Source organism: Tursiops truncatus, chromosome 19 (assembly GCF_011762595.2).
Source record: "Tursiops truncatus isolate mTurTru1 chromosome 19, mTurTru1.mat.Y, whole genome shotgun sequence".
NCBI lineage: Eukaryota > Metazoa > Chordata > Mammalia > Artiodactyla > Delphinidae > Tursiops > Tursiops truncatus.
Genome location: NC_047052.1, coordinates 19,248,617 through 19,262,737, shown reverse-complemented (window position 1 = coordinate 19,262,737; position 14,121 = coordinate 19,248,617). Strand labels below are relative to the sequence as shown.

At 39.7% G+C, this 14,121-nt stretch overlaps 1 protein-coding gene across 4 annotated transcripts in view; it reads left to right on the top strand.

The window, feature by feature from the left end:
• Positions 1–14,121, top strand: part of CBFB (core-binding factor subunit beta) — a 60,219-nt gene that overhangs the window by 27,207 nt on the left and 18,891 nt on the right. For 2 of the 4 annotated variants that reach the window (XM_033846287.2, XM_033846288.2), the window contains exons 4-5: positions 6,514–6,630; positions 7,106–10,820. In XM_033846287.2, coding sequence (XP_033702178.1) covers positions 6,514–6,630; positions 7,106–8,251 — 1,263 coding nt within the window. In that variant the 3' untranslated portion in view covers positions 8,252–10,820. Of the gene's footprint in view, positions 1–6,513; positions 6,631–7,105; positions 10,821–14,121 lie in introns of those variants that run through there. The other 2 variants (XM_004311019.4, XM_004311020.4) reach the window with 1 other exon arrangement.

Genomic DNA, 14,121 nt, shown 5'->3' with positions numbered 1-14,121 from the left:
ACGATGTGCGGGCTTCTCATCGTGGTGGCTTCTCTTGTTGCGGAGCACGGGCTCTAGGTGCGCGGGCTTCAGTAGCTGTGGCACACAGGCCCAGTAGTTGTGGCTTGCGGGCTCTAGAGCGTAGGCTCAGTAGTTGTGGCGCACAGGCTTAGTTGCTCCACGGCATGTGGGATCTTCCTGGACCAGGGCTAGAACCTGTGTCCCCTGCATTAGCAGGCGGATTCTTAACCACTGCGCCACCAGGGAAATCCCAATGCTATTTTAAAATAAGGTTTGTTTTTTTAATTTTTAATTTTATTTTCTAAATAGTTACTGTTGTAATACAGGAAAGTTGTTGGTTTTTTTTTTTTATAACCAGGCACTTTATTGAACTCATTAATTCACTTGGTTTTTCAGTTGAATATTTTAGATTTTTCAGGTAGATAATCTTCAGATATTATATCTTGGTCATGTTTATATGCAACTTTATTAGAACTGTGGTCTTTAAAAAGAGGTTGCAAAGCTGCTGGATCCAGCTCCTTACAATTTTATTACTGTCAATGGAACATTCCATTAACCTTAGGAGTTAAGTGAGTCCTACTTAAATGTAATGGGTGAATTCAGTTTTAATTCTTACAGTTCTTTTTGTATGCATTCCACTCTTCCTTATTAAAGACTTTAACTGGTGTTGGAATCTTTTTTGGGGTGGTGGGATACAATTTTTAAAAAAATCATCATGTATTCCCCTCTGCCCTTATGATAATACCACGTACAAAATGACAGGTAATATACATCTGTTGAGTAGGTGAATCCTTTCAAATTGAAATTATAGGAAAGCTACAAGAAAAACATTTCTAAATTCCAGGTGTATTTCTGTTCTTCTATTAATCATTATTTAGGTATGTCTTAAGGGCCTAAGGGGTACTGATCATTTCCTCTACTGTTTTCCCTAATATCTAAGTTTATTGGCTAGAGTCACAATTATTTGAGCTCTAATAGTTTACTATAAGGAAATGAAATATTCTTTCCAATTGAAATGGGTTTTTTGAGGGTGAAGTATCTGCTGCTTGCTTTTATCAATAGCTTTGACACTTGGTTTCTGTGTATCTTGATGTTATGGCTCAGTACCAGTGTGCATGGGAGTCTTTGCAAATTTACAATTATTCTGTTTTAATTATCTTGAAATTATCTTCTTCAGAACCACTCAATAAAGGGAACTCTTTCTGCTATCCCTTTGTACCCTCAATTTCTATTTTCAGTCCAGCTTACCTAGGAGCTAGAAACACTGAACATCCATTATAGTATTGTAGAAGAAAGGGCAATTGAAAATGCCACGGTTTATTCCAAATTTATATCCTCTCAGAATAAGAGACCCCAGACTCAGAGATAGAACTATTTTGTACAGGTTGATAAATAGGAAACTAAGTTCTCTCTTATCCTTCCTCTGGCACATTTCAAAACCCAGGGTAACTAATGTTTAGCTGCTTAAGCGGTTTGGTCCCTTTACTAAATGAAGGGTATTTATCATCTCTCAAGCTTGGTGATACAAAGACCTTGGTGTCTATGAGGGGAAAGGGAAGAATTGCATTTTTACTGTCATAGTTGAATCCTTTCCCCCTTGTACACCCTTTTGAGAATTTGGTGAAAGCATTGGACTTGCTTAGAAAAATGCACATGGACACGAACATACATTTTTACACAGAATTTTGGGAGGTTTCTGGTCTTCTTGAAACTTATCCATAAACCCAAACTCATGTGGGTTTTCTGAACTCCAGACTAAGAACTCCTGCCTTATATAAGAACATTGCTAAAAGTTATGAGTGACCTAAGGTACTGTAACGTAATGCTTTAAAATCTTGCAGCCAACAAAGGGGAAATTTTTACTTGGGGGCCTTTAACTTAACCTTTAGCCACTAGGCTCTTTGCATGTTTTCCTGTTTCTTCGCTGGCAGTTCATAGGCTGTTCTGCTGGATTATTCTCTTCTGAGAGAATACATCTGAAAGTTGAATTTCCTTAGGGTTCTTCATGGGTCCCCCTCTTTTCTCCTTCTACTTACTGCTTGAGTAATCTCTTCCTTTCCCCTGGATTTAAATAAATACCACTGTGTTGTTGATGGCTGCCAGATTCATATCATCAGCCCATATCTCTTCACAGAGTGCTAGAATCCTATATGCAACTGCCTGCTCAAAAATCTCCATATACATATCTTATAGATGTCACCTATGTAACAGATAAAACTTATTGCAAATATTTTTTATAATAGCTCTATTGAGATAAAATTCATAGACCATAAAATTCATCCTTCACTAAATTAACTAAAAATCCAGGGATTTTTAGTATATTCACAGAATTGTGCAGCTGTCACCACTCTGTCATTCCAAAACATTTTCATCACCCTAAAAAGAAATCCTGTACTTACAGTCACTCCTCATTCCCCCCTCCCCTCAGCCCCTGGGAACCACTGATATCCTTTCTGTCTCTATATTTACCTATTCTGGATGTTTCATATAAATGGAATCATATAGTATGTGGCCTTTTTCTGGTTTCTTTCACTTAGCATAATGTTTTCAAGGTTCATCCATGTTGTAGCGTGTATCACTACTTTATTCCTTTTTATGGCTGAATGGTATCCCATTGTATGGATAATGCCACAGTTGGTGCGTACATGTTTTTGCTGAAGCTCTGCTGCTACAGTGATGTGGAATTTAAAGCTACAGATGTGAAAGAAAAGTGATTGTGTAATTTGGATTGAAATAACATCACAAATGCTGAAACTTAGAGATTGAGCTGATTAAAAAATTGTGCAATACTTTTACCTTATTTCCAAAAGAACACAAAATGTAAGGCTGCAGTCACTTTTAACTTTCTGTGAAGTCTTAAACACATCCTCTGATATTTTACTTTTGGAAAGATAAGCAATCTATTTTGTTATTTTTGTGTGTGATTAGCTGAATATTTACCCATTTTAAAGGCTTTATAGAATTCATTTTATATAAAACATTTAATTGTTCTAGGACAGTGGGTTTAAACCCTAGGTCATATTCTAATACATTTTCTTTCCACAGTTTGAAATAAACCATCATTATTTTCAGTGAAAAATGTCTGAATGTTTAAATGACATTATTAAATTACATTACAAAATGCCAAAGTAAGAGAGTTTTTCTTCGTACTTCAAGGTTTGGTATTTATGAATGTACGAAAGTGCCAAGCATTTACTTTGAAGGTCTACACATAAAACTGTGTTTATTTAAATGTGAACAATCTAAATAAATCACAGGATCATCTAAATATTTTAAATTACAGTTCCAGGCACTAGCCTTGATTATGAACTATAGCCATTTTCTGAACCCATTTAGGAATTTTCCAAAGCAGATCAGTGGTTTTCTTAGTCATGAGAAAACTTTTATAAAGAAGTGATAAATCAGCTGTTTACGAGCTTAGTAATTTCGTAAGGAAAATATTTTTTGACTATGGAAGGTAATATGAATAAGCTAGATTATGGAATCTTTGAATCTAAAAGATGTAAATCATTGATGAAGATTATAGAATCTGATCATGAAGTTGACCTTTCTCTGCTATTAGATGAGGATTGTCTCTTTGTTTAGTGTGAGAATTTAAAATAATGAGGTAGATTGATAACTGAGATGCTTTGCTCCTGATTGTGTAGCACCCCCTCCTCTGTTGGAAAAAGTGGGAATCTTGATTAGTAGATGTGGTAAGTCAAGTTATATTAATAGGCAATTCAGAGGGTTATTTTAGGTTTAGTGAGGTATCGAATATGAGGTCGTCACAGTTACTTGTTCAACTTAGGTGCATACCAGTGGAGTTTTAAATTCACAATGTGGAAGGGAATGAGCACTTATCAGAACAGAAGGAAATGTGTGGTTAAACGGTTTCAGCTATAACTGTAGACTGTTTCCCTTGGTCCAAATGGGAGGAGAAATGGAACCTTATGTTTTTGGCTTTTTTCCCAATATCAGTAGAAATTGATTCAGCATGGTTTATTGGGACCCTTAACAGGAAAATCAGTTGTATTTACTAGTGGAGGGGAATGGCTTAAATATGCACTAAGAAGGCATAAGTCCTCTAGGTTTTTGTTTTTTTGTTTTTTTTTATGGTACGCGGGCCTCTCACCGTCGTGGCCTCTCCCGTTGCGGAGCACAGGCTCCGGACGCGCAGGCTCAGCGGCCATGGCTCACGGGCCCAGCCGCTCCGCGGCGTGTGGGATCTTCCCGGACTGGGGCACGAACCCGTGTCCCCTGCATTGGCAGGCAGACTCTCAACCACTGCTCCACCAAGGAAGCCCAGTCCTCTAGGTTTTATTTTACAGGTGTCTCAGTAGTCATTTTTGTTGCATATTTTTAATTACTGACATAATTAATAATTTAATAAGTTATTTTTATTAAACCTCTGTAAAACAAGAATGCCTCATGATTTTTTTTTGTTGAAGAAACTGCTGAATTGAGTAAAGAAAAAGTTGACGCTTCCAGCTTTTTCCTCAAAATGAGAAACTGCCTTACTGACTATATAATTATAGGTAATAAATAATGCTAATTTTAGCTCACAAAAGCACTGAGATTATCCGAAGAAAATATATTTGATGTAAGCAGATGAAGAACCTTATTTATAAAGATGTATTGGATAACTTGGAATTTTGAAAACTCATTGAAGTCCTGCATCCTCTGCATTTAAAAGATCTTGTTAAGGCAGTAAATGATAAAAAAAAAAATCTATGCTGATTTTTATTCAGAAGCCTGTGTTAAATGAGGTAGAGAAGACCTAAAATAACAAGGTTGGGTTTTTTTTTTTCGAAGTACTTATCAGAATAAAATGTTGTTATGATGAGGGAGATTGTAAGAACTAACAAATTTCTCTTTTCTTCTCTTGTATATTTTCTTACTATATCACAGTAAAATACTCACCTCAAGATGATAGCATTAGCACCTGTCCTTTCTTGATGGATCCTTAATTGCTCTTGAGAACAAATATATTTAGAGGCAATATGAAAATTAATTTGGTGATCAAAAATGAAAGTGATTTAAATTTGGAAATCATACCTAAAGTGACTTTTGCTCGAGGGTTATATACTTGAAACAGAAGAATTCTCTTATGTTTAGTATGCATAAATAAATGTTGTATCAGTTAAGGTTCTTTGGCTAAAAGTGGTAGAAATCAACTCTGGCTAACTTAAGTAAAAAAAGAAAAAGAAAGAAAAACAGCATTACTTACCAGGAATCTATGAGGTAGCTTATAAAACGGAAAGGAAATATGAAGAACCTGACCTTGGGTGGCTCCAGGTATCCAAACAGGGAGAAACAGTGCGTGCTCTCTTCAGGGGCTAGTGAATTCCAGTTGATTTACATCTTTATGTCTTCCTACTCAAGATTCAAAAATTAAAGCAAAGTACCTGATTGTCCTAGCTTCAGCTGCAAAAGAAACAATGTCACTTCAAGTATCACCTTACTGCGGTTTTTACAAAATCTGTAAAACTTCCTTTTAAAAATAATCTGGGGCTTCTCTGATGGCGCAGTGGTTGAGAGTCCGCCTGCCGATGCAGGGGACGCGGGTTTGTGCCCCAATCCGGAAAGATCCCACACGCCGCGGAGCGGCTGGGCCCGTGAGCCATGGCCGCTGAGCCTGCGCGTCCGGAGCCTGTGCTCCGCAACGGGAGAGGCCATGACAGAGAGGCCCGCGTACTACAAAAAAAAAATAAAAATAAAAAAATAATAATCTGGAGGGACTTCCCCAGTGATGCAGTGGATAAGAATCCTCCTGCCAGTGTAGAGGACGCGGGTTCAAGCCCTGGTCCAGGGAGATCCCACATGCCGCGGAGCAACTAAGCCCGTGCACCACAACTACTGAGCCTGTGCTCTAGAGCCCGCGAGCCACAACTACTGAGCCCGCATGCCACAACTACTAGAGCCCGCGTGCCACAACTACTAAAGCCCACACACCTAGAGCCTGTGCTCAACAACAAGAGAAGCCACCACAACGAGAAGCCCAACTGGACAAAGCCCACGCACAGCAACCAAGACCCAACACAGCCAAAAATGAAAATCAAATTAAATCTTTAAAAAAATAAATAGGGGCTTCCCTGGTGGCGCAGTGGTTGAGAGTCCACCTGCTGATGCAGGGGACACGGGTTCGTGCCCCGGTCTGGGAAGATCCCACATGCCGCGGAGCGGCTGGGCCCGTGAGCCATGGCCGCAGAGCCTGCGCGTCTGGAGCCTGTGCTCCGCAACGGGAGAGGCCACAACAGTGAGAGGCCCGCGTACCGCAAAAATAAATAAATAAATAAATAAATAAATAATCTGGAAAAATTGTGACTGGAAATAAAATCCTGGTAAACCAGATTAACTTAATTTATAGAATATGGTCAGAGGCTATGCTTTGTATACTTTCCTACAATTCTTAATTTTATAATTTATTTTTTCCCCCCCAAAAAAAAACAGTTTTCATGAGTAAGTTTATCCTTTGTTTTTTATGTGTCTGATGGCTTATCATTGGTTTTCATCCTTCTCTCTGTGTCTTAGGTATATTTGAAGGCTCCCATGATTCTGAATGGAGTCTGTGTTATCTGGAAAGGTTGGATTGATCTCCAGAGACTGGATGGTATGGGCTGCCTGGAGTTTGATGAGGAGCGAGCCCAGGTAGGGTGACTTCAGGCTTTACTGACTGTGGTCCCTTTATTTACCCCTAATCTTGCCTTTGTCTGGAGATCTATTTTACCCAGTCTTTAAGAGTAAGTATACAGTGCTGCCCTGGGAGCCTCAGCTGGTCCCGGCCTTGCAGCTTGCGGGGGAGGCTGCCCGGAGGAGGCGGCGACAGTGGTGGCGGTGGTGTGTCCCTGGGCCCCTGGACCGCAGCTTCTTTACTGCCAAGTCTATCCATCTGTTCATCCATCCGTGGGGGTCCACAATGGCCACCTTCAGCCGCCAGGAATTTTTCCAGCAGCTCCTACAGGGCTGTCTCCTGCCTACTGCCCAGCAGGGCCTTGACCAGATCTGGCTGCTCCTTGCCATCTGCCTCGCCTGCCGCCTCCTCGGGAGGCTTGGGTTGCCATCCTACCTGAAGCATGCAAGCACCGTGGCAGGTGGGTTCTTCAGCCTCTACCACTTCTTCCAGCTGCACATGGTTTGGGTCATGCTGCTCTGCCTTCTGTGCTACCTCGTGCTGTTCCTCTGCCGACATTCCTCCCATCGTGGCGTCTTCCTCTCCGTCACCATCCTCATCTACCTACTCATGGGTGAGATGCACATGGTGGACACTGTGACGTGGCACAAGATGCGAGGGGCCCAGATGATTGTGGCCATGAAGGCAGTGTCTCTGGGCTTCGATCTGGACCGGGGCGAGGTGGGTGTGGTGCCCTCGCCCGTGGAGTTCATGGGCTACCTCTACTTTGTGGGCACCATCGTCTTTGGGCCCTGGATATCCTTCCACAGCTACCTACAGGCTGTCCAAGGCCTCCCGCTGAGCCGCCAGTGGCTGCAGAAGGTGGCCCAGAGCCTGGTGCTGGCCCTGCTGTGCCTTGTGCTGTCCACCTGTGTGGGCCCCTACCTCTTCCCCTACTTCATTCCCCTTGATGGTGACCACCTCCTTCACAAGTGGCTGCGAGCCTACGAGAGTGCTGTCTCCTTCCACTTCAGCAACTATTTTGTGGGCTTTCTATCTGAGGCCACAGCCACATTGGCGGGGGCTGGCTTCACCGAGGAGAAGGGTCACCTGGAATGGGACCTGACGGTCTCTAAGCCACTGAATGTGGAGCTGCCCCGGTCCATGGTGGAAGTTGTCACAAGCTGGAACCTGCCCATGTCTTGTTGGCTAAATAACTATGTTTTCAAGAATGCTCTCCACCTCGGGACCTTTTCAGCCGTGCTGGTCACCTATGCAACCAGCGCCCTCCTGCACGGCTTTAGCTTCCACCTGGCTGCGGTGCTGCTGTCCCTGGCATTTATCACTTATGTGGAGCACATCCTCCGAAAGCGCCTGGCTCGGATCCTCAGTGCCTGTGTCTTGTCGAAAAGGTGCCCACCAGACTGTTCACACCAGCATCGTTTGGGCTTGGGGGTGCGAGCCTTAAATCTGCTCTTTGGGGCCCTGGCCATCTTCCACCTGGCCTACCTGGGCTCCCTGTTTGACGTTGATGTGGACGATACCACAGAGGAGCAGGGCTACAGCATGGCATACACTGTCCACAAGTGGTCAGAGCTCAGCTGGGCCAGTCACTGGGTCACTTTTGGATGCTGGATCTTCTACCATCTCATAGGCTGAGGCACGTCTGTGGACCCTCACAGCTCCCTCAAGAACCCTCCCCTGGGTGCCAACTCTGATGGGGGATGAGGGAAGGCCCTTTCTCTAATTTTTTTTTTTTTCCTGCGGTACGCGGGCCTCTCACTGTTGTGGCCTCTCCCGTTGCGGAGCACAGGCTCCGGACGCGCAGGCTCAGCGGCCATGGCTCACGGGCCCAGCCGCTCCGCGGCATGTGGGATCTTCCCGGACCGGGGCACGAACCTGTGTCCCCTGCATCGGTAGGCGGACTTTCAACCAGTGCGCCACCAGGGAAGCCCTAATTTTTGACCCTCTTTTTTGACCCTCTCTCCATTCTTGACCCCCCCGCCCAGTACACACACACACACACACACACACACACACACACACACACACACACACACACACACACACACACACACTCTTCCATCCATGGTCCTCCCCGCCTTCCTTGTCTCTTTTTATATACAGTTTGTTGTTATCAAATACAGTTAGGAAGTACTTTTTAAAAAGAGTAAGTATAGAAAGTCTCATGTTCTCATAATATTGATGAATTCTGAAGAGATTGAGACCCAAATATTGGTCCTGGTTTGGGGAAGGTTTTTCCTTCAGTGGTTCTAAATTGCACTGGATTACCACTATGTGCTTAGTGGGGCACTTCAAAGTGTAGTAGATGGTTCTGTTTAATATTTGTTCTGGATCCATAGCACATTATGGGGGGGACACCCAGTTTAAAATAAAATGTAGGAGCAGCACTTTTGAAATGGCTGAGTGAGGAGCTTGGCAGATTCTCTCTCCAAAAAGCAGTGATTAAACTTAACAAAATTGTAAACAAACAAACAAAAACCCATTTAAGGTCTCTGGAAATTAACCACAGGACATATATTGAGAGGCATTTATTCAAACAAAGCTAGTGAATTTCAGTAAGAACAGTGAGAGTCTGGCATTTTTGTCGGGAGCTGCTCCCATCTCCCTTAGCTCTGTGGTTGCTCAAGTTCTACCCCGGGCAGGGTAGAGCCATGAGGACTGGCAGCTCTGCTGTCCTCTCAGAGGGAGCTGACTTTATTTAGAGTAGCACTTGGAAAAATACATATCCAGGGCTGTTATTGAAAACAATAGCAGTCTCTGTGGCAAACAATTGGAGAAAACTAATGTTTCAGGAAGCAACAAAATGGCAGACTAGCCAGAAATTTATCAGGGAAATCTAGGGAAAGAGATAGCTAAAGTAAGCCTTATTGAGATCACACTTAACCTCTCATGGTCCAAAAGGCTATGTACATGTGCAAGGCTACACCTGTTCAAGAGAGGACAGAGAGAGCCCTTGAAAGCTGCTAGTCCCTGGCTGAATACAGGGTAGACTGATAAACTCCCTGCACTTTGAAAGTAAGCCACACACAGATCCCATGGCAAAGGATTAGAAGCCTTCTGACTCAAGGTGTTTAAGCAAAACCTCTGACCAATCATTGGCTGACCACTAGGTTATGCTGACCCAGGGGCAACCCCCTAGAAAGCAAGGCTTAAAAAGAAAAAAAACTAAGCAGTGACATCAGAGGCTGCACACTGCTGGGGAAACAGACTCCACACAGCTAGGCAAGTCACTAAGTAGACAAACAGAAAACAGTAACAACAGGCTGGAGGCAGGGGTCAGAATTCAGAGTTGCTACAGTATATTATCTAAAATATCCAGTTTTTAACAGGAAATTATAAGACATGCAAATAAGCACAAAAGTGTGACTGATACTCAGGGGAAAAAGCAGGCAGTAGATACCCTGCCTCAAATGATGGTTCTTAGTGACAAAAGACTTAAAAGCAATTCTTTTTCAGTGTGTTCAAAGAGCTAAAGGAAAATTTCTTCCTTTAAAGAATTGAAGGACAATTATGACAGTGACTCATGAAAGACAGAATATTAATAAAGAGATCTAAATTTTTAAAAAGAATCAAGTAGAAATTCTAGAATTGAAAAGTAACAATAACTGAAATGAAAAATTCACAGACTCAACAGATTTAAGCTGGCAGAAGAATTAGTGAACTTGAACATAGATTAATAGAGATTATCCAGTCTCAAGAACAGAAAGAAGAAAGAACAAAGAAAAATGAACAGTCTCAGAGATTGTAGGACACCAGCACACAGACCAACATATATGTAATGAAAGTCCCAGGCGATAAGGAGAGAAAGAAAGGGGCAGAAAATATGTTTTAAGAAATAATGGCCGAAAACTTCTAAATTTGATGAAAAATATTCATGTCCATGTCCAAGAAGTTTAATGAACTCCAAGTAGGGTAAGCAGAAAGAAATCCACAACTAGGTATAGGTACATCATAGCCAAACTGTTGAAAAACAAAGAGAATCTTAAAAGCAGCAAGAAATAGGCCTCATTACACACAAGGGAGCCACAATAAGATTAAGAGCTGACTTGTCTTTTGAAATTATGGAGGCCAGAAGATAGTGTGATGACATATTCAAAATGCTGAAAGAACATGTCAGAGTATCTGATTATTAGCGGGTGTTAATTTTTTCAGTTGTTTAATATTAATCCTCTTAATAAAGTTAAAATAATGGCAAGAATAAAAAGGAGCTCTCTTTTTGTTATTTCTGTTATTCCCATTTTGCTCACCATATATAGAAATGTAGGAATTTTCTTCTTAAGAGATCAAAAAATTAAACCTTCCTAGTAAAAAATTCAGGTTCAAAGTTAAAATTCTTAAGAAAGAATCTCTGCTACCTTGATTTCCACAGGGATAAGGAATACCTAATTCCTTCAGAAAAATAGTAAATAATTGGCAGTTTAGAAGGCTGTTTCTGTAAGAAGTGATACAGCAGATTGAATTTATGTAAGGGTGAATTTCAGATTGAGTTGACTTCTAAAACTGAAATATTTTATTAAAGTGATAGGTAAAAATTTAAAGTTTAGCCCACAGTATTTTCCATACTGAAAATTTCTCTGCTTTGTTGCCCTGGTCCACAAATAGGGCTTTATCACTATAAAGTAAGTACCGTCTGTTGTCATAGTAAACTAATATAATAATAGGTCTTACATAATATAAAAATTTTAAAGCAGGGGATACCAACCATTCAGTCAACAGTCAGCACTTCTCTGGAGCTTTCCCCATCCCCCAGTCTTCTGGAAGATAGTAAATGTAAAGAGGCAATGAAGTATAGAAGTTAGGAGTAGGCGCTTCATGGTCATGTAATTGTGATTCCTGGCCCCACCACTTACCAGCTATTGTGGACGGCATGTTTGTGTTCCCCCAAAATTCATATTTTGAACCCCCAACTTCCAATATGACTGTATTTGGAGATAGGACCTTTATGGGGTCTGTTAAGGTTAAATGAGTCCTAAGAGTAGGGCCCTGATATGATAGGATTAGTGTCCTGATAAGACATGCACAAGGGAGCTAAGCTTGCTCAATCTCTCTCTCTGCCATGTGAGAACAAAACTCTCCAACAGATGCTCAGGTACCTGGTAGGCTAAGAGATAAACAGAGGATAGTCACAATTACATTTTTTAAAATTAAATTGTATAAGTATTTCAACTGAAATATTTTCACAGGTATTGTCTTTTTGCCTTTGTTCAGAGTACCTTTGACAAACGTTGGCAAGGATGCGGAACAACAGTTGGTGTGGTGTTTGATTACATAAAGTTGACACAACATTTGGCAATAAATACTAAAACTGCACATGTGTATACCTATGATCCAGCAGTTCTGTCCTGAGGCATGGTATGCAATGGGAATGAATACATATATTCATCAAAAGATAAGTACTAGGACATTGTAGAGGCATTATTGATTAATAGCCAGAAACTATAAACTGCCCAAATGCCCACTAACAGTCAAATGGATAAATTGCATGTTCATACAGAGAAATACAATGAAAATGAAAAACTACAACTAGCATACCAATATGGGTGAATTTCACAAATACATTGAGTGTATTAGAAAAGCACATGCTATATGAATACATTTATATAAAAGTACAAAAATAGGTAAAACTAATAATACATGTTGTTAAAAGGAAGGATAGTGGTTTATCCTTGGGAGAGGAGGGTAGTTCCTGGAATGGAGGAGAAGACGACCTCTGAGATGCTGGTGCTGTTCTGTCTCTTCATATGGCTTTTAATTACATGGAAAGTTCAGTTTCTGAAGATTCATCAAGCTATCTTTTAGGACAGTGCTGTCCAGTAAAATTCAAATGTGAGCCACATTATGTAAATTAAAATTTTTTAAAAGCCACATTTAAAAAGGTTTGAAAATTATTAATTTTTATATTTTATTTATCCCAGTATATCCGAAATATTATCATTTGAACATAAAATCAATATAAATATTTATTGGGATATTTACCTGTTTTGGTAACAAGTATTTGAAATCCAGTGTGTATTTTCCACTTACAGACTCAAATTAGCAACATTTCAAGTATGCAGTAGTCACGCGTGGCTAGTGGCTACAGTATTGGACAACACAGCCTTAAAATATGTGTACTTTTTTGTATGTGTAAATAGTTCAATAAAATGTTTTAAGAGTTTCCCACAAATGAAGATATTTCTGAGTATAATTGTATAAACTCAAAATTGAATCATGTTTGCTGATTATACTTTCATTTCTTTATTTTCTGTAATTTGTAGGATAAATTTCAGTGTTGTCTTTATATGTTTGATTTTCAATAATTGCAATTCTCTAAAAGCTTGAAAAACTGAAAATTTTGATGCTTCACCATTGAATACTTTAATCAGAGATTTCCAACTAATTTTGAACAAAATATAACTGAGGACTCATTTACAAAAAAAAAAAAGATCAATGCCATTTTAGGAACTAGGTTGATTTCACAGAAGTTCTTCAAAGGCTCAAATTTCTAAAATCCAAAGTGCCTGTATAATGTCATGTGAATTTATTTGTATTCAGCATCAGCTTTGTCACAGAAATTTTATAGTTCAGTCACTTTAACTATGGATACATAAATATATTTGTAATTTATGCAACTCTAATGTCTAAATGATTGGTAGAATACCTCAGTACTTTGAATAAGAATTGTTTGGATAACAATTATGAATTTCATGTGTACCACAACTAATTACTAGTAAATTTCTATTTCATAGTTTTAAAAATTCACTGAGAATGTTATTTCTTATACGGTGTTTAAATGTTTGCTCCACCAACATTTGTATTTGTATTATCAGTTTAAGAACCAATAACTTTATCTTCATTTTTGTACTTTTTAAATTAGCAGTCACAAAAATATGTTTCACCTTCAATATAATGACCTTCCAAAAGTTCTATTTTGATTCTATAATATGATGAGAAAAATTGAACCGTATTGGGTTGAACAGATTTTCTATTTGAAGTACCTAATGACACTGATGTAAAATTGGTATCCTTTAGCTTTTTGCAGGGTTTTTCTGTCAGCAAAGCCAACATATGAACAGCTTTGCTTTTTGTATGTTGATGAGAATGTGAGTGAAAATTTAGAAGAGTCGTTTGATGTAAATAAAAAGTTATGTTTTACAGAATGGTGTTAAATGTACCGTTTGCAGCTGCACATGTTAAATTGTCGCCTTTGAAGTATATGTTGATGCTTCTTCAGCAGATTTATTTCTTTTGGTTTTCATGTGATCAGTGATATCATTTTGGTCCCCACAGAGAATAGGAAATGTCGTTATTTTGTACAAATTATGCATTCATCATCAGCTTTCTTGAAAACGAATTTGATTCTTAATTTTTCATTAAATATATACTTCTATTTTTTAAATTCATTGCACAGAAAGGTAAGTATTACCAAACTGTAAAATAAATAAAATTGTAAATTTAGCAATACAATAAAGACAAAATCAGTGTAGCAAGAATGGTTAAGAATAGTGTATATATATGCTCTATGA